General features: G+C 35.9%; 2 protein-coding genes across 2 annotated transcripts; both read right to left on the minus strand.

Moving 5' to 3' along the window:
- Positions 1–957: 957 nt before the first annotated feature.
- On the minus strand, positions 958–5430 carry LOC132064886 (thioredoxin M3, chloroplastic-like). Its single transcript, XM_059458042.1, has 2 exons — positions 5219–5430; positions 958–1584 (listed from the first exon to the last, which is right to left on the minus strand). Exons 1-2 carry the CDS (start codon positions 5415–5417, stop codon positions 1265–1267), a joined length of 519 nt encoding a protein of 172 aa, XP_059314025.1. The 5' UTR covers positions 5418–5430; the 3' UTR covers positions 958–1264.
- A 10162-nt stretch (positions 5431–15592) lies between these two features.
- On the minus strand, positions 15593–21277 carry LOC132064887 (methylcrotonoyl-CoA carboxylase beta chain, mitochondrial). Its single transcript, XM_059458043.1, has 9 exons — positions 20896–21277; positions 18679–19113; positions 18446–18536; positions 18072–18304; positions 17809–17973; positions 17006–17080; positions 16622–16753; positions 16281–16337; positions 15593–16172 (listed from the first exon to the last, which is right to left on the minus strand). The coding sequence occupies exons 1-9, from the start codon at positions 21010–21012 to the stop codon at positions 15969–15971; spliced, it is 1509 nt and encodes a 502-aa protein (XP_059314026.1). The 5' UTR covers positions 21013–21277; the 3' UTR covers positions 15593–15968.
- Between the last annotated feature and the right edge of the window lie 466 nt (positions 21278–21743).

Genomic DNA, 21743 nt, shown 5'->3' on the forward strand with positions numbered 1-21743 from the left:
TATCACACCAATTTTATTACGTGATCATAATAAAGGATTCTAGTTTGAGATAAGCACCAGGTGGATGGTCAGTTCGAAAGAATTGTTTCCAAGATCTAGAGCAAACCCTTAACTATAACTAAGTAATAAAATAAGGTAAGAGTAAGTATGAATTAATTATGATTAAGAAATAAACTTACCGTAAAAGACACATGTCATGTATTGTTAAAATAGGTTTATACACTAAGTTCGAGTAAGTACTTTCTGGTTTAGTGCCACTCTTTTCTATGATATGAGATATAAGGAAAAAATTCCAAAATTATCGATTTTATCATCCGCTATACTTATCCACTTATACGCTTGTCGTTATCATCTCATATTTGCATGGGTACCATGTGTCAAAATACTCTAATTTATCCTTCTACTTTTGACTATAATTTAACCTTCCATTATGCCTCAAAATTTGGGCTCCATTAGAAGTTGAAGGCCAAAAACCTTTTTCTAATAGTGTGGATAAGATTCCAAAGTATAGCACAGGGTATGAAATTGCTCCAATTTGAATTGTATAAGGGCATATTTAATCCTTTTCTCTAGGTACAAACAACTCTCCATGCATGCTGCAAAGCAATTGCTACAAATTTTTTTTTGTTGGGAACTGGAGAAATCTCTAAGTCACGTACACAGTCTAATACTCGTTAGAACAGAACCCATCCCTCTACCCTTCCCCGCTTGAATACCAAGCTTTTGTCAACAATAAAGTTCGAAACCACAACGTAAACCCTGGAGGTAAAGCAACTGTTACAATTCGGTAGGAAGATCTGCAAGACTTCGATAATTTCTGGCCAGAGAGTCATTTCAGACCTGGAGATATACCCCCGCGTTCATATATCCATAGAGCATATATTAGGATTTCAGAATAATATCTGGTTTCAGGAAAGCTCAAGACAGTAAATCACTAATCACAACAACAAAAACACGTAAGGAAACAGGTCATCTTTAGTAACAACTGCAGTCACTATTCACAAATTCACTGACCCTGTACAAACTACATGGTGAAGAAAGAAGCAGGAAGTGCTTTTAAGGAGAGCCAATGATTCTTCTACAGTGAAAAGGAAAAGAGAGCTGATGATTCGTAGAAAAAGAAAAATACAGAAAGACAACACTAATGATGATTACAAGGCACTAGAGAGGAAGAGAATTTTTAAATGGAAGTAGAGAGTTATCAAATGTGCGCATTGAACTCGATATGCTACTGTGACATTCTCATTAATGGAGGGAACCACATCTAAGAAGCTAGAAGCCTTTCAATGGCAGCAACATAGAACTCCTTGGGCATTGTTCCGATGACAGACTCGATTTTCTCCCCATTCTTGAACAGTAACACCACAGGAACAGCCTTGATATCATAGTTCTCAGCAACTTGTGATTCACTATCTGCATCGAGTACGTAGCATTTCAATCTCCCTGAATACTCAGCTGCAATCTCATCAATTATCCGGTGAACCATCTGGCAGGGGCCACACCAAGTGGCATGAAACTCAACAAGAACAGGAGTATCACTGCTCAATATCAATTTCTCCCATGACTTAGCAGTCACAGCTGCAGCTGCACATTGCAAGTTAGGAAGCAATTATTAGCATTAGCTTTCAAAAGTCATTTGGGTAAAACCCCACCATAAACATGCTTCACGTATGAATCCATTTAGAGTCAAATCCCCTGCACACTAATAAGCAAAGCTCTAATGCACCAACCTAAGGATACAAACAACAGTAGTTCATATGAAAAGATTGAACAAAGTATAATTTAATAATTAGTACAGTATACAAGCACATTCTCAATCAAATATTTTCCTGTAGACCTTTAATATATCAATACACTACATTGAAATCCCAAATCAGTTGATTCCAAGTAGATTATTTTAAATACCCATGTACATTAAATTTATATGACTATTTACTTCTGGCAGAAGCCCTTTGAGAGCAAAATATGACCTCTTGTGCAAATGTAAGGTGGATGTAGAAATAGTTGCTGAATGCTTTACGATTTTCCTCTGTTGTACAAAAACGTTTTCCCACTGTTACTGCAAACTTCAACGATTTCTATCGAGTATTATTTTAGATGATCTTCAAGCATCCATGGTATTATAACATTTATCTAGAGGCTTGGATCAGTAGATACCCACTATATAACATGCTTTCAAAAAGTGGAAGTGTTAAGAAACAAAAGATTGACCAAAATTCAACCGTGGTAGTTCAAATTATCTGATTAAAAAAAGGGGTGTGTGCTTATATCAGCTATTATATGCGCAACGAAAATATTAAATGAGTAAGAGGCTGTAAATATTTCTATAGAGTTTTCATTATATTTGGGGTAGAGAGGAGGGCTAAGTGTTTGGTTTTGGAATTTAAAGAGTGTATCCACAACTAAGTCATATTATAAATGTATTTGAACTAATATACTCTTAGTCATATTCAAAGGTATTAGTGTTCACTTGACAACCTTATTCAAACACACACCCTAATGCACTGGACAGCCATATCTCTGGTATAATCAAAGGTTGCAAAATGAGAGAATGGATGATATATGAATATTTCTCCGCTCCTCCTTATGATAGAAATTTAACACATGCATAACACTTTTTTGATAGGTAAGGCACGTATAACAAACGCATAACATGTGACAAATGATTATGTCAAACTCCTCTATTAAAGACAGAAATTACTGCAGTATGAACTCAACATAGTAAATCCCTTTAACAACTCCAGAGAGATTCCAATTCTCAGAGGGACAGCCTACTCTTGCAACTGAGAACTTAGCTTTCCAAGGTAGACCACTAAGAGTAAGTCTAATTAAAAGCATCTAATGCTATTCAAACCTAAAAGTACAGTAACAAGTCTCGTTTAAAATTCGTTCAGGATAAACAAAACACATTAGTTTTGGACCTTGAAGGGATAAAATGTTAGTGCTATTCATATTTATTTCCACATGCAAAATAGCATATGGTGATACTTTTTATATTCAAGATTTCAAATCACTTGCATCCGCACATGCAGCCTGAGATAATCTAGATAGTGATGCAAGTATTTCAGCAAGAGAAAACATATGTTAAAATCCCCAAAACGGTTCCCCATTCATGCTACCTGATACAACTATCCTGCTAAGAGAACAGATAATCCGAGAAGTAGATACGCGTTGGAAAGTAACACTACATGGCTCATGTAATGACGTAGACCATATGGAGAGAGAGGAACGGGAGAACCTCGGATGATCTGGAGCTTTCTTTATCCGAATTGAAAATTTCTCGCTATTTTCCTTTTTTACTTCTGAAGCACATAAAGCATTCCAATTCATAGGTAGAAAGAAATAGTTCTAGTTAGCTAGTTTTCTCTATACTCCTTGTATGGCGACGCTCAACACTATTTTTCAAGGAAATCTTTTTTCTCTAATGATGTGCAAAGACACCTCGACTCATTTACTAACAGAAAACCAGAAAAGAAGTGCTGCAAACTAGACCAGGCCAAGACATATATAGGCAATGAAAAATGCTCAATATCAGTATCGTGGAAGTAACCCTCTCACTATTGGAATAACAAGTTTGAGAGTAGAATAAAGCAAACGAATAACCAGAAAGAGTTAGATTCATCGAATTGCATTTCTCATTGTCATACAAAATCACTAATAAATATGGTTCCACTAGATACTGAAAGATTTAAACCATCCTTACAAGTTATAACACCGTGATGTTTCATAACAAGGCCTGAGAATAGTATCCAATCACTGCTTATAAAGCTCCATCAATGACTCCGAAAAAGAGGATTTAAAAAAGAAGGAACAAAAGCAGGTTGGCTACTTCATTGGCACAACCGCAGACACGAGTTTTGTTGCATCAGATATAAATAGCTCTCAGATCTGTTACCAATTAGAGATCCACAACAGGAAAGCAATATGATTCCATTTTACCGAACTTTCTACTGTACAAATTTGAGTATTTGGCATCATACAGCATAGATAACCAAAAAGGAAAAAGAAAAAAAAGAGAACGGATACTTTTCTAACATTAAGAAAAACAGTCATGATCCGAGAGATATTCCATAAATTTTCTGATTCAGCCATTAATATTTAACCTGAGGACCTACTCTTAGACCAGATCGAAGCAATTTTTTCATATATTTCAAATCGATGAGCACATTAATCACAGCTATCAACTTCAAATCGGCGTAACAAATACCTATTCCTTCACATATTCACCAACATAACCACAAAATACGCAATAAAATAGTACGTATCTACAGAAAAACAAGCATAAAATATGAGATATTATTACCTTTGGTATCGTGGAGACAAAAAACACGTAGAAACGATGGGGAAGATGTCTTCCATGCTTCGAAGCCCTTATGGTGCTTAAATGAGAGATATTTCACTAATTAAGCCATTAATATTTAACCTGAGCTCTTAGACCGGATCGAAGCAATAAAACAACAACAACATACCCAGTGTAATCCCACAAGTGGGGTCTGGGGAGGGTAAGATGTACGCAAACCATACGTCTACCTTTATGGGATAGAGAGGTTGTTTCCAATAGACCCTCGGCTCAAAAGAAATGTAACTGATGCAGAAATGTAGGACAGAAAAAGGGACAGCAAACGCACAAAACAAAAGTAGTTACATATATCAATACACAGATCGAAGCAATTTATTTCATATATTTCAAATCGATAAGTACAGTAATCACAACTATCAGCTTCAAATCGGCGTATCAATTCTCGATTCCTTCATATTTTCACCAACGTAACTATAAAATACGCAATAAAAAGTAAATATCAACAGAGAAATAGGCACATTAGTCACAACAATCAACTTCAAATCGGCGTATCAAATTACGCAATAAAAAGTACGTATCACAGAAAAATAAGCATAAACTATGAGATATTCCACTAATTTTTCTGATTCAACCGTTATATTTAACTTGAGGACCTACTCTTAGACCAGATCGAAGCAATTATTTCGTATATTACAAATCGCTAGGCACATTAATCACAACTATCAACTTTAAATCAGCGTAACAAATCTCGAATCCTTCACCTCTTAACCAAAATACGTAATAAAAAAGTAAGTATCAACAGAAGAAATAGGAACATTAATCACAACTAACAACTTCAAATCGGCGTAAATTCCTTCATATATTCACCAAAATAATCAACAGAAAAATAAGCATAAGACATGAGATAGATATTATTACCTTTAGTTTCACGGAGGCAGAAAACACGTAGAGGAGAAGGAGAAGAGGTTTTGGATGTTGCGAAGGAGAGACCGATTCGAACATTTTGGTGTCGTTTAGTACACTTGTATGAGAACTGTAGAGATGAGGTGCGTGAGAGAGAAGAAGGAGCGTTGTTGGTGGAGTAAGGAGTAGCAGCACAGCTCGCATTAGCAGCCATTTGCAACAGAGGCAAATGCGATCTGTCCAAATTTTTATGAGTTATGAGCCAATCACCTACTCTTATGTGGTTCCCTTTTGAATAATAAAAGAGTTATTTTGCTCATAATTTAATGTAGGAATTGTTACTACTCCTACTATTTGTTAGTCCGTCTTAACAGCGATTATTCCCAATTTAGAAACTAGTTTTATTTATTTTTATTAATATTAAAATGTATGTACAAGGAATTAATGTGAAATATTTAGTAGACTTTTGGATAATATTTGGTGGATGTCCGAAAAAGAAAATTTGAAGTAATTGTGTTCAATTGGAACAAGTTAAATACTTTGAATGAAAAGAATTATTTCACGTAAATAATCTTAAAATATTTTCAATACTTCAAGAGTATTTCAAATGTTAAAAATATTATTTATGATCAAACAAAAGTTTTTAAATATTTCATGAGTGTCCCAAATCCTTTTTTCACATATCTTGTCTTGGAATAAGAGGAAGTTATGTGCTATGTTTTGCTCCGTTAAGAAAAATCTAAAATTTGATACTATTACAAATTCTAATAGAACGACGCTATCGTCATTTTTTCTATAAATTTCATTTTTACTTTGCGTAAACGAGTTATAGTACTCTATATACTACATTGAAGTTTGCATAAAATAATTTAGAGATAAGGGTCAAAAACACACCCCAACTATCACTGTTTTTTGAGTTTCATACCTAAACTATCATAAGGTTGAGAAAACTACCTAAACTATCACTATCTAGTTTGCAAAACACACCTCCGCAAAGATTAATTCGACTGCTATAGAAAGCAAAGGATGCTAAAATGTGACCAGTCTTGAGGTTATCTTTAAGGGAGGAAAAATAAGAATAAGTAAACAAGAAGACAAAGGCCTGGGCCATCTTTAAAACGTAAGAAAGATACGTGGAGATCGAAGAGAACAAGAATTTCTGAATAAAAAGAAGATGGGATCAAAATTGGATAAAAGTATGTGGTAAGTACTGGATGAAAGGGCATACAAGAATGTAAACAAAGAAGGCTGAAGAGACAATGAGAACGATAAAGCATAAAGAGTTAGTAGACAGATAGATAATAAGAAAAGAGACGACCTTGGGTACGAGCGTAAATTTGGCCACACAAGAAGAAGGATAAACTGCGTAATTCGGATAAGTTCAGTTTTAAATGAGCAAGTAAGACTGCAAGTAAGTAAAGTAAATACTGACAAATACAGGTAAGAACATTGACATCTACCTCAGAGCGAACTCTACCTCAACATTCGAGGATGAATGTTTTAGAGGGGGGGGGGGGGGGGAATGTTACACCCCGCACTTTCAGTGTTACACCCCGTACCTCGAAGAAGCACTGGTTAAATTTGAATGTAAGTATGTCGATCTATGGCTAGGTAAAACAACTTTGGAGTGTGAGGAATGAAACATTATTTAAGTATATGGTTTAAGTAAAGGATGAATTATGATCTTGTAAGTCGTAACCGGAAAGGACAGCCTTGGAACCAAAGGACATGACCATTATCAAGTATGATTAGTGATAAATATCATGTAATCAGAGTTTCGGAAAATTTTGGGACCAAGCAAAGCAACGAAAATAAGTTTGTCGAAAATTTGAAACAAGTTGGCAGAATTAATGACAGAATTTTGGGTCAACTTTGGAGGAGCATATCTCTAGGTATATGGGGGAGTTTTAAGGTGTTTCAAAAGCTTAAAATGAAGTTCGTTGAGTCTAGTTTCCAACACAACAAACCGCTCACCGATATGACGTCGGAATAGAGAATTATGGACGTTACAACTTAGGCGGGCAGAGCAGGGCACGCTGCTACAGTGCTGCTACAGTGATGCCGACTTTGGCACCCTATATAAGGGGCAAAACCCCATTTTTTTCTTCACAAAAATTTCCTAAATGCTCTAGAAAATTCAGCCACATATGAGAGAATATATATAACATAAAAGCGAGGATTTTGAGAGATTTCAAGTTACGGAGTATTAATCGAGGTCCGGACAACGTGTAGTGACGATTATAGTTTTGTCTTGCGTTGGAATTGGCTTGGATTCAAAGTAAATATTGAAGATATAGCCGCTCTAGAAATAATAAGGTATGCATCTCTCCTTATTAATATTAATTTCAGTTTATTTACGGAGATAAAGTTATTAAATAGTCGTATAATAAGTTAGATAGTTGAGAAACGTGGAAAACATTGTGTGGGATGTTTTATGGAGCCTATTAGTGTTGATCATGTTGTTGTGATGTTGGTATTGTTGTTGTTGTTGTTGGTTATTGGATTGTGATTTCGGGTTAGGCATATAAACAGGGGAGATGCTGCCCGAATTTCGGCAGATTCTAAATGGATTTAAATTAAGGGTTTAAGACGAGCATATGATGATGAGCCTAACAATAGTATGAATGGTCGTATGTGTAGATTATGAGGCTACGAATGATCTTAAGTGAATTGCAAGACAGGAAGTAAGTTGGAAGTCGAGAAATTATCTTCCAGGTATGTTAAGGCTATTCCTCTTTCTTTTAAAGGCATGATTCTTTTCCTATGAACGCATACACGCCTTCCATAACACCTTATTTCCGAAAATACTAGCAGTTCATGATTCTCAAAATCCTTATGATGCTAAAGACGAATGTTCTCTATAAGGACCATGATGAGGATTATGATGATCCCATTTCTGGAGATTTCAAAGTTATTGTTTTAATGTCCTTATGAGATTACTGATTTCTCTTAACTAATTGTTTGTTTCGTAATCATGCATCATAATCCTTCTAATGTCCCGCCGATTCTCGTTCTCATCATGAAATTTTAGTAAAATACGCCCTTTTCTTTCTTCCTTCGTTCATTTCTTATTTCCCTTTACGATACCATAGCTTGCTCGTATGTATGTCTATTCCTCGTATATTTGTCCTGTTTCCTTTATAATCGCATCTCTATTCCAAGTCCACTGTCGTATACCATCACTGTCTACCTTTGGCCAACCTTACTAATTTATTAAGCTTCCTCTTATCGTCACCGATCACATAACTTCCTTTAATTAATTTATAACCGCGCTTTCTTATACTTCTGTCCTCAAGGTCCTCCTTGGTTTCCTTTACTCTTAAAGGGATCTTTCCTGTTTACCACTTAATATTATTTACCTGGAAGTCTACAGAACATTCCACTATGAGTACAAACCCATCTTGATCTCGTATGTGTATATATATATATATACACTTCTAGGGTGGAACTTTGCCGTACTCGTTAACTTCCTTTCCCATATCAATATCTCTTTGTTATCACTTACTAACCAATCTAATCTATAAATCGTAATACTGTATTTGAGTTCCTAATGTCAACTCTCTTTATGTTTCCAATAGGTCTCAATCCTCTGAATCTCCTGTCACACCCCAATTTCTGTTAGGGTGTGATGGGCACCCGACCCTTATCTAGGGCCGAGCGAACCCTCTGACTATCGTAACACTCGTATTCATACTGGGCCCTCGACCAAATCATAAATACATAATGAAGATTTCAAAAGAACAGACATACTTTACATCTTTTTCAAATTAGACAAAACTTGTAACCGTACAAATTCTGTAAACCACATATAACAATACTACGGCTTATGGAGCCGCTCACAACGGACATCTTACACACACGACTCTGTCTGCAAAGTCTCTAACATGACTCGGATATCATAACACGAACAAACTCTGACTCGGCAGCGCTCCGGAGCAAGTGGAGCTCGCCAATCCCGCTGGAACATCTTCTGCTAATATCTTTAGCTCACCTGGGTGTACCTGCGCGGCATGAAACGCAGCCCCCGAAGAAGAGGGGGGTGCAAGATTTTTTTAATATGTACTGAGTATGTAAAGCAAGAAATCCACTAACAGAATCGTAACGGGAAAGAAGGATCACAGAAAACAAGTATAGGAACTGGAGAGTCATAACCTGCCTGTGCGACCCTTATGCTGTACATACGTATGCCGGTGAGCAAAACACATCATAATCAAATCAATTCGGAAGTCATATACAAAGTACAGAAAACAGATTTAGTAGTCAGAATGTCAGAAGGCTTAGCTTATTCTTCTTTCCTTTCGAAAAATATCTCGGTCTTACATAAATAGAAAATAGATCATATCATCACATCGTACAGAACCATCATATTATCGTATTATCAGATTATCATAGTATCAGATTTTCATATCATCAGATCGTCACATCATCGGACTATCGCATCATCAGAACAGACTCATTATATTGTCAGATTCCCACATTATCAAATTATTATATCATCAGATCAAACAGAATAGCATATCATACATCCTATGCGGCCCATAATGGGTCCCGGCGGACGGAACGTGGTCGCCCCCTCTCGCTCGGGCGCCACAACACATCATACGCCGGAAGTTTTCGGATCTCCCCGCATCTCCGTCACACAAGATATCACATAACCACGGTACCCGGCCAAAAGGGGCTCGGCGTACCGACACACATCATAACACCATAATGATATCACATAACCACGGTACCCTAAAAGGGGCTCGGCGTACCGGACACATCATACTTCGGAAGCTCATCATACTTCGCACGCGCGCACGATAGTACCGCCCGGACTCGGCGGAGGAAGTAACAAACATATGCAACTTGACGAGTAATCGTGGGATCTATATGCCATTCAAACATTCACGTACTTAACGGAATAGTCGTACAATTTATCTTTCACAATCCAATAGCATTAATCATACCAACTCTTCGGATATTATTCGAACATATCAAATAAAACTTTTAGGCATCACAATCACGTATCGGAATCATATATATATATATATATGTAAATCTTTATCCTAAACTTAACAGATAAGTGAGTAATCATATTCGGAAGTTAGATTATTAGCCATATTAAGTTATATCAACAAGTTGCCAAAACTATACAACGGAACGTCTTGCGGGCCCACGGGAAAGTACCAAACAGACCCGAGCCCGCCTATGAATGTCGGGGATGTTATACGTTAGGGAACCTCCCACGAGCGTTTCGGAGCGATCCGAGCTCATATGCGAAAGATACAGACGTTCGTAGTTTCTGACTCCTTTATGAACCTATTCTTTTAAGCACATTCTTATTCAATCGTACCAAGGCATAGAAACCATAATTTGACTACATTAGGCATACGGAGGTCAAGAAACAAATAAGAATCACGGACATGCTCGGATCGTAGGAGTAGAGTTACCTCGGGGAGCATATCATTGCCTATTCATACTAAGACATGCCAAAAAAAGAAAGGTGAGCTTTACATACCTTGGCCGCCCTTTAAGCTAATCCAAACTTGCGTCTCAGCTTCTCGCGATCTACAAAATGTCATCGGACATCCAACATTAGCCATAAGCATTGAAGAACTCAATTCCAAGCCGTCACTTCTTCTATGAAAATTTCGGCAGCACCTCCCCTATATATTCACCAACCCCGAGAATTCAACTCGGCTAATATCAACAACAACCAAACCAATAATCATAATAACAACAACCAAACCAATAATCATAATAACAACATCCATAGTCAATTCATAATGCATTCTAAGCAAGTCGCACAATGTTTCAAAACAGCCCGTGCAATACACAATGCACCCGAAACCTTCCAACTTCATTCGGAACGTTCATAACATATTTTCTACTTTCCAAATTCATAACTACACCAACAATCCCATACACTACAACATTATTTTTATAAATTCAAGAACTATATTAGAATCACATTACATTCTCAAATCAGCCCATACAATTACGACTACCATTTGGGTCATCAAACCTCCATTTTCACTACATAATCCGCAACAACCAACCACCAAAATACAACATAAAATTTGTTCATCCTACTCCCCTCCAAAGCAGCCCCCCACGGCTACACACACAACACCACGGCCAAACACCAACATTCAAGGTTTCAAGATTTCCATTCATTTCAACACACTACAACAACCAACATGCCAATTAGAATTGATTCATCACTCCTAGACATACAATACACATGCACGGCCAACATCAACATCCATGGCTCAACTTCAACATCCATATTTTCATGGTTTTCATTCATTTCCATACTTCACAACATACACAACTCACCTATAACATATGAAAAATAAGATTGAATCATACCTTTCCTTCAACTCCTCCACCTTTCGGCTAGAACATAGTTGCAAAGAGGAGTGTTTTTCTTGCTTCAACAATTATTCCACGTCGACGAGGACCTTCAACTTAGTAAGAAAACATGAAGAAAATAATTCTTCTTGATCACTCTTATGGGGCAAGTCACGGCCAGCCATGGCCGTTCTCCCTTCTCTTCTCCTTATCTTCCATGTTTCTTGAAAATTCTAGGAAAATATGACTTGTATCTTATGTTATTAATCCCACATATATATATATATAATAAAGGGGGCACATGGCCATGCACATGACCGGCCACCCTCTCTTTATTTTCTACAATTTTCCCAATTTTTCTAGAATTTTCATTAAATGAAAAAGATAACTAATTCCTTGACTTGGTCAACTTTTGCCCACATATTTGTATATCTTGCATCATGAGATGAACACATACCCCTTTAATGGCTAGAATTTATTGGCCATTTTTTTTTTCAATATTTTTTTTCCATAATGCATTCTTCCAACAAAATCATAAACCATTTGTCGTAAACAAAGTCGAGAGATAACCTTGTCCATAATTCTTCGCAACCAACTTAAAAATATTCCGACGTGCGAAATGCGAGATATAACATCTCCGATGCAACTCATTCCACTTTATTTAATTACTAATCATTTTTTTCCTCTAGGGTTTCTCCTTTAAATTAAATTAAGATCATTCTAAAACTTCTCTTTGAAAGTGTCTCGTAGTTATCCCTTCAATCATGACTTACCAAACGGCTGATGGGCACATTTTCCCTTTACTCTTTCTCTATAAACATGCAAACAATTCAATTTGTAAAAATTTCGGCAGAGTTTCCTCTATAATTCTTACTACCTCATTCCTACACACAGCCAAGAAAACACATCCAATGCCCCACAGAGCAATCACAAATACCCCTAATATCTTGCTCAAGTTCTTATATCAACATCTATCCATATTAATAAAACAGGAAACATACCTTTCGAATGAACAACTTCAATTCTCAGCAATTTCCTTGTAGCGGCATAATCAACTGTTTATCCATGATCAAAACATTTGGATCAGGATTAGGGACATCATATCCTATGATTTAGCTCTATGGCACGATCTAAGATAAGAAAGAAAGGTCAATGGTTCCTAAATGCCCTGCAACCTCTTATTTATAAGTGTGGCGCGCTTCACACCTATAAACAAGACTCTACTGGAAACGGCTCGTAGACATTCCCAAGGACGAACTGCTCTGATACAAGAATCCAGTTAGCAAAAGAGAAATAAGTCAACCCATGCGATAGAAGTAACTCCGGCATTATATGGACTAGAGAAGTTGAAGGATTGCTAGGGTCGACCAAATGACTACCAAAGACGGTTAATACTCGAATGTTACTGGTATATGAGAACATTCTTAGACGAATTAGAATATTCCCAAGTACAGAAGAAGGAAACGTACTGGCTTGAAGGAGTCGAAATTCGAGATGAACTAATATAGCAAGGATGTGCTTAAAAAAAAAGTGGAAATGGACTAAATGCATGTATATTGTGAGACAGACATGGGAATGGAGGCATGACAAGATAATAAAGTTTTAGAAAATTAAGGAATTATGTTTTGTCACTGCAATACGTTGTGTTCCGGGCTATGATTCGAATCGCTCGTACCAGAGAAATTTTTTGTTATAATTAAATATGCAGCAACGTACCCTAAAAAGGTAACAGAAGAAGTGAGAGGGCAAGTGACCAAGGTTAAGTATCAAGGACAGTCGGGATTAGTAAAGAGAAATCGTAGCACTGGAAGAGGTGAGAGTTTTAAAAGAGGAATATTTTTAGGAATTTCAATGATCGTCAAAAGAAAAAAAGACAATATGCTTATGGATAGCATGACAGCAGTACTACCTGAGACTAGAAAACATCTCCTGCGTCGTGAAATCATAAGTCACCGTTTATATCAAATCGTGAGAGTATATGTCATATGGCATGTGATCTACACTCTCCATTTTATATAAAAATATTGTCAAGGGTTGTCCCTGTGGATAAATAATGTCGCAATGGCACCTACATGAAATTTTTTTTAAAAAAAAAGCAATTTCTTTTTAAAAAACAAACTAAAGAATATCAAAAATTATAGAAAATAAAAAAATAGTTTAAAAAATGGAAAAGTTATCTTTTTTTTAAAAAAAAAAAAATTGATTATTTAGTTTTCACATTTTTTTTTAATCAACATTTCCATTTTTTGAAATCATTTTTTTTTTCTGATTTTCTAAATTTTTTGATATTTTTTTACAAAAAAATATTTTTTTTTTTCAGTTTTTTTTTTCTTTAAATCCAGCTTTGTTTTTTCAAAAAATGCTGATTGTTTTTTTTTAAAAAAATAGCGCAGTTTTTCTAAAAAAAATATATAAAGTTTTTTTTTTTTATAAAAAATTTTTTTTTTTTAATTTTCATGTATGTGCCACCATAGCATTACTTATGCCATGTGGACAAATTTTTTGAGAAAATTTCAGCTTCACTTGCCTTTTGGAGAGTGAATTCACACATTTAGTTCAGGTGTGTTTTGCAAATTAGATAGTGATAGTTTAGGTAGTTTTGTCAACCTCATAATAGTTTAGGTATGAAACTAAAAAAAAAAAAAAAAAAGTGATAGTTAAGGTGTGTTTTTGACTCTTATCTCAATAATTTATGAATTTAGCAGGCAGTTGGCTATCTAAAGTCTAAACAATGCCCAATGATTTTTACTTCCAAATTGCGACAAAAAACTAAAGGCCAATGTTTAGAGGCAACTGGAGAATGAGTAGAGCACGGAAGTTTTTATCAGCTGATTGAGTGCGCCAATTGGCAAGTTGAGTCCCGTTTGGACATGATTTGAAACCATGGTTTGAAATCTAGTTTTAAATCATGTTTGGACATACAATTTAGATATTTTAAGTTGTTTTTTTCTCTTATAGACATAAAAACCCCACAAATTGTGAAAACTATCAAAACATTCTCAATTCTTATACAATCTTACCAAATGAGCAAATCATAATTTATAACAAAATTAGTACACTACTAGAAGGCTTTTCTAAAAAATGCAACATCAATTAATCAAACTTTACTTCAATAAAAATGAAAATTTAACATGAATAGTAATGTAACTACTATTTAATATAATCTTCCCACATAAATTAAAGGTTGATAGACATAAATAAAGGTTGGTAGAAGTTAATGAGATTGGTAAATGATTGATGAGGGTAATTGTTAAAAATATTTACCAATTTATGAATTTTTTTTACAAAATATTAACTTATGAGTTAAATTTTGTATTTAAAAAAGTTAAAACCATGGTTTCAAACCCCAAACCATGCTTTTTGGATGATTTGGGTTCAAACTATAATTTTAAATCATGACTGAAAATTGATGATCAAATGCTGATTTGAAACTATGATTTCAAACCATATTTTGAAAATTGATGGTCAAACGCCTACTAAGAGTGAAGTCCAGAAAAACGTGATTTTTGTTATGGAACGGTGATAGCGACGCGTGGACCACTAACCAATACTACTATTTGGTTTGTCAAACCTCGTGTCGATTTGTGGGGTTACGTTTTGGGGATATCACCACCAAACCTGGAAAACAAAAACATCTTTATCTTTTCTTATTTCTACTTTGGCAGTTTTCGTATTATTGCAAAGTTTGCAGTTGGTACCCTTCACCTAACCTCATCTTCTCCTTTTATAATATAATGGTCTCTCTTTGGCAAAGAGAGCTTAAAAAATGGAAGATTAAAAAAAAAAAAAAGAACCATATAACTAAGTTTGCTTACACCCACCCGGTTGGACTCGAACCCACAATCGCCTGATTAGAAGTCAGACGCCTTATCCATTAACCCACGGGTTCTGCTGTTTCTGTCATTGCCTTCATCTGTATTTAAATATATATTTATTCAAGCTAATTGCACAAGATGGATTTCCATACTATTTTCCCAAGTACACTTAATTCGATTGACTACTGTCCTTCGCACTAATCTTAAGATCGTCTCTTCCATTTTCAAGATTATACTATGAAATGAAATGAGATTCGTTTATGATCATTGAGGTATGAAAATTGAAGGAATTAAGCTTCACTTTTGTAACAAGTGTTTCTCATTTACACTTAACGCAATCAATAACATTAGCGGCCACAACCCACAGTTATGAGCTCCCGCACCAAGTATTTTTTAAAGGAACATAGCTTCATCGGACTGTGACTGCACGCTGATCCTAGAGCTACCTATATCCAACATTTTTTTTGGAAATCATGGAGTTTCTCGTCCTTGGCATGGAACCAATTTCCCTTTGCTTTCACGACTTAGAATTATGCAGTCAGTGTTTCCGCTTTTGGAGAAGAAATCAACAAGCCTTGGGCAGCAACATCTTTCTTCAGCTAGAGTTTGCAGTATCACATTCTGAAGACACCATATTTTGTAGCTTCTGGTCCACGATTCAAGGAAGCAGAGATGCAAAGGCTCAATATTTTCCTCGTGTCTGCTGGATCGATTATGCCATCATCCCAAAGCCTTGATGTGGCATAATATGGACTGCCCTCTTTGTCATACGCCTCTACAACTTCAGCCTTGAACTTCTCTTCCTCTTCCTTTGTCCACTGCAACACATTCATGTCAATTACCAGACACAATCAAAATGATAATATAGAAGTATAGGCGACAATGTTTTTTTTTTTTTGATAAAGGTATAGGCGACAATGTCTTACCTGAATTCCCCTCTTTTTCTTGGTGGCACCCTCTACTTGAGCAAGGACTCCAGCAGCCTTATTAATCCATAGTTAAAATGAGAATTACAAGTTTCCTCGATAAGTAACAATAATTACTAGGCATAGCAACATATTCAGAATTTAGAAGGGGATAATGCTTTTACAGAAAAGCATAATTTTTTATTCCACACTATTTGAGCAACAAAGAACATAATTATCAAGTGCATCAAGCAAAAATAATTTGGGTTCAAATAAAGTTGCGCTAGTGAAAGTAAAACGATCTCGTCCTGCATATAGATATTGAGTTTGCTAGAAGCGAAGCGTCACTGAAGAGCATATACCTGTGGACCTCCCATTACAGATATTCGAGCATTTGGCCAGAAGAACATGAAATTTGGACTATATGCACGTCCACACATGGCATAATTGCCAGCCCCAAAGCTTCCACCGATAACTACCGTGATCTTCGGAACCTGATTCCATATATTTGCAAGAAACGTTAATTTCTTCAGTATATTCCTCAATAATAACACTGAAATCATTAGGGTAAAAGAAAGGACAGCTTAAATGATCAAAGTAAATTACTGATAAATTGAGTCATAAGAGTATGGAAAGTTGCTATGAAGACTGGGAGTGCCACAAAACATTGTGATGATGCTTTACCAGCTCGAGTTCAAAGGCCAAAATAAATTCAAATTCATTACATTTTCTAAGTTAAAGCTTACCTTCGCACAAGAGACTGCCATCACCATTTTGGCTCCAGCTTTGGCAATACCACTTGCCTCGGATTTGGACCCAACCTACCAAATTAATGAACATCTTATCCTTATTTTCAAGACAAACCCTGTATCCGTATGAAAATCTCCAAATAAAACATGGCTAAGAAGCACATTCAGATTCCAGAAATTAAAACCCAATGTGGGATGCCAACCAGAAATAACCATGAAACCACATAAACCAATTACTCCTCCCTATAGCATCTGAATCGCGCAATCAACTGAATGCATTTCAAGATGCTGATAGAATTTTAAGTGAGCCAAACTCTATTTTGGATTAATTATCCTTTTTCTGCTTCTGTTCCTTTTGTTCTTTCATTAGGAAGTAAGGCTTTCAAATTACATGTGAAACATGGCTCAGATGTACATAGGCTATAAAAAGTGAAAGAACGTGTAAAAGAAAGAGATATTTTTGGATGAATCCTTCTACATACATAGGCTATAAAAAGTGAAAGACCATGTAAAAGAAACAGATATTTTGGATGAATCCTTCTACAAGTTTACAAAAGCCTTGCAAGATTCTTTTAACAATTAATCCTGAAGTATTTTCAGGATGAACCATAAATCCATTTATGGGATATCAATAAGTAGTTACATCATATGACTATACAACCACTCAAACTGTCATGAGGAACTAGAGCTGGTTGATTGTGCTTATTTGCTTCTATCCCCTTAATATAGTCAATAACAATTGACTAAAGCAAGTTTGTATCAAACACTTATATCACAGGAGGAAAAAAATTAATGCTTACCATAAATCCGGTAATATTCTGAAGGAAGATCAGAGGAATGTTACGTTGAGTACATAATTCAATAAAGTGTGCGCCTTTTTGAGCAGATTCCATAAACAGTATCCCGTTGTTTCCAAGGATCCCTACTGGCTGTCCACAAATTCTTCCAAAGCCAGTCACAAGTGTCTGTATGTGTCAACGAGTACACTCAGAAAACAAATGAAAGAACAATAGACAACAAATGTGAGACAGTTGTGACTTGTTAAGGAATAAAAGGGCCTCACAGTGCCATACAGTTTCTTGAATTCATCAAATTCACTTCCATCAACAATGCGAGCAATAATTGATCGAACATCAAAGGACTGTTTGAGGTCTGATGGTGCAATGTTGCGAAGTTCTTTCACATCATACAGAGGTTCTTTATAGTCAGCTCTAGTTTGTCCAGACACTTCTGGACCACCAGCCATGTGCAGGTTCTTAACAATATTCCTTCCTATAGCAAGCGCATGTAGTTCATCTGCAACACAGGATATTTAGATGCCATTATTGTGTCAAGAAACATCAAGATCAGCAGAAGACACCACAAGCATAAATCAAAAGTATGAATCCAGGAAATGGAAATACAATCTAAAAGCTTAATAGCAGAAGGGGATTTTACCATGGGCAAAGTAGTCTGAAACCCCTGATGTCTTACAATGCACAGTTGCACCTCCAAGGTCTTCCGCAGAAACTTCCTCACCAGTAGCTGCCTGATAAAAGTTTTCTATCAGATGGACATTATGCTCAAAGAAGGCATTTAACTGAATTAGCAAAATCTCTAATGACTTATTATTTTTAATTATGATAAAAGATATCAATGTTTTACAGAGAACAAGAAGGTCAACTGCTAACCTTAACAAGAGGAGGTCCAGCCAAAAATATGGTACCATTCCCTTTGACCATTACACTCTCATCAGCCATTGCAGGAATGTAAGCTCCTCCAGCAGTACAAGAACCTAACACCAGTGCGATCTGAGGAATACCTTCTGAAGACATCACAGCTTGATTGTAAAATATTCTCCCAAAATTTTCTTTGTCAGGAAAAACCTCGGCTTGCTTTGGAAGGAAAGCTCCACCACTATCAACAAGATATATACATGGTAGTTTGCATTGAGCAGCAATCTCTTGTGCCCTGAGATGTTTCTTGACAGTTATAGGAAAGTAACTTCCACCTTTGACTGTGGGATCATTTGCCACCAACATACAGAGTCTCTTGTGTATTGTTCCAATTCCAATAACTATTCCGCCAGATGGTAATGACTCTTGGTACAATTCATGACCCGCAAGCTAAATTTACCAGATAATGATTTAGAGTAAGAAAAACACATATCAGGATATTTTTCTGAATAGAATTTAAACAAAAACAAGTATACTCAGCCCCAATTACAGCAACCAATAAATAGAAGGCAAATGGTGTTTTTATGCTTGAAGTGCAGGCAGCATTCTCAAGTACCGAATTTATCAAGAAGGAGATCATAGTAGCCATATACTCTCAAATGTTTTGCATAAACTTAAGTACATTAGTTCCTCAAGACAATGAGTAACTAGTAACTACCATACGTATCTTAAGAAATTCATGATTCAACTCAAGAAAACTTGAGAATGAAACAAGCTGGATCAAGTGTACTAGCTGAATGATGCTAATCAAACAAACAGTAGTTCTTCCATCTGGTTCCTTTCACAATTTTCTAGTCTTAAATAATGGTAGAAACCTAGCAAGAAAACAAACTGCAAAACTGAACCTAGAAGGGAAGGGAAAGCTCCACATGGAGGGTATCTGGAAAAGGCTCTTCAACGCTATAAGTAGGCAACCTATTTAGTTACTCCTATGTAAGAAGTTAGGTGCCTTCTACTTCACTACGAATATCAAAAAGTTAGTTTGGTGTCATACTATCCTACATATAATTTTTAAGATTACTAGTATCAGCCTCATCCCTACATTGTGTAACTAAAAGAAATGAACAGCAAGTAGCTTCATATCATTCCCAATATCAATATATTAACTTGTCGAATTTACAATTCTTTTTGCTCATGTGAATCGTTATCAATGAATGCAACTGACTTTATAAGTTATCACAGGCAGATATTTTGTTAGAAGATGAACAAAGTATCAACTAAGATGAATGTTTAAGAAGATTATCTCTATCAAGTATAGACAAATGAAAAGTACAGCTCAATCTTTTTTAAGTCTAGTCGCTCTATGGCATATGTAGGTTAGTTCTGGACTATGGAGTGAAGATTTAACTACTTAAGCATCATTTTTCCTTTTTCCTTTTTCTGGTTTCCTTTTACCAATTGCAAAAAGGCAAACATACAAAGGAAATTTTTTTGGAAGGGAAATAGTAAATGCTGGCGTCCTGCTATTAAATATAGGGAAGAAACTAGATAGGCACTTTTTCCAGTCATTTCGTTCAAAGATCTGAGGCTGCAGCTATCAAAGAATTTTTAAAAAAATGTAAAATAGTCTTATTCTAGAAGGTTGGAAGGTTTGGACAATATAAGAGAGAGAGAGAGAGAGATGCTTTCATCTTTCAGTTATAATGACATTTCAACCAACATTTACGGCTTTTCTTTATACTCCCTCCTTCTCAAATTATTTGTCATGTTTCGCTTCCGGGAGTCAATTTGACTAACCTTCAAAGCTAAATTAAATTAGACCAGCTCAATATTTTAAATTAAAATTTAGATATGCAAAAACTATACGAGTACTACAAGTTGCAACATTTCTCATGTCAATTTGATTAAAAATACATTCTAGAATGTTGGTCAAAGTTCAAATAGTTTGACTCTCGAGAAGCAAATATGACAACTAATGTGGGATAGAGAGAGTAGCCCCTTTTCTTTTTTTATTAAATAAGAATTTGACTTTTCGTTGTAGCTTTCTTCTGCTTGGGAATGATCTGAAAAGCCATTGTTAAATGGCATTTACCTACAATCTACAGACTAGTTAACATGCTAGTAACAATATATCATAACAAGATCAATAACATAAATTAAGTTGATAATCCTACAAAGATGAGCAACAGCGCTTCAAGTAATCAAAATTGTAGTAATTGGTTGAAAGCTAACCTGAGAAAGCTCAAGGAATGAAGAGCCAGGGTCAATAAGCCGATCGATCCTCTCTCTAGGAAGAAACTTATTCCTACTCCTATGCCTCTTCACCGCTTCTGATCCTCCTCCTTCCATAACCTAACAACACAAAACAATGACAATTCGAGTAAATCGAAAACAACAACAACATACCCAGTGTAGTCCCACAAAGTGGGGTCTGGGGAGGGTAGTGTGTACGCATACCTTACCCCTCCTTGAAAAGGTAGAAAGGCTGTTTCCAATGGACCCTTAGCTCAAGAAAAGTCATATCAACAAACTAGTATAGAAACATGATCAAATAGTATAGAAAGCATAACAGAGTATTCTGAAAAGAAAGAAAAAAAAAAGTAACTACAACAAACTAGTACAATAATCGAAGTACAAGAAATAACGGATAGTAACAGAATTTTTTTTTTTTTTTTTGAAAATGTAACATTGGTATGTATTGACTTGATCAGTGCATAGATTGCACTGGAACCATATTTACAGCAAAAGTGAGAAAGCTGATCCAAAACTCTGAAAATCTAACAAGAGCCTAGGATTTCAGTTATGGAATCAGTCTCCTCAAAGTAAATCTGCTTGCACCAAAAACAAAAAAGTTTGACACAATTTAGCTTTGTCTTTTGTACATCACTACTACTGTCTTCAAAGCACCGTGAATTTCTCTCTTTCCATATTGTCCACCAAATGCAAGCTGGGACAATCCTCCATCTATCTCTGTCTGAGGCTTCTATTCCTGCCTCCTCCCAAATATGGAGTAGATTAGTAATCCTATTTGGCATTACCCAGACAATGCCCCTGAGATTCACAAAGATCCTCCAAAGCTG

The sequence above is a fragment of the Lycium ferocissimum genome, chromosome 7 (assembly GCF_029784015.1).
Source record: "Lycium ferocissimum isolate CSIRO_LF1 chromosome 7, AGI_CSIRO_Lferr_CH_V1, whole genome shotgun sequence".
Lineage (NCBI taxonomy): Eukaryota > Viridiplantae > Streptophyta > Magnoliopsida > Solanales > Solanaceae > Lycium > Lycium ferocissimum.

Excerpts from the sequence above, each read along its gene's own strand:
- LOC132064886 (XM_059458042.1), bottom strand. The coding sequence starts at position 5,417 with ATGGCTGCTAATGCGAGCTGTGCTGCTACTCCTTACTCCACCAACAAC. Across the intron at positions 1,585-5,218 it reads CTGCCTCCGTGAAACTAAAG|CTGCAGCTGTGACTGCTAAG; the intron begins GTAATAATATCT and ends TGCAATGTGCAG.
- LOC132064887 (XM_059458043.1), bottom strand. The coding sequence starts at position 21,012 with ATGGAAGGAGGAGGATCAGAAGCGGTGAAGAGGCATAGGAGTAGGAAT. Across the intron at positions 19,114-20,895 it reads CATTCCTTGAGCTTTCTCAG|CTTGCGGGTCATGAATTGTA; the intron begins GTTAGCTTTCAA and ends TGGTAAATTTAG. Across the intron at positions 16,338-16,621 it reads CTGTAATGGGAGGTCCACAG|GCTGCTGGAGTCCTTGCTCA; the intron begins GTATATGCTCTT and ends TGGATTAATAAG.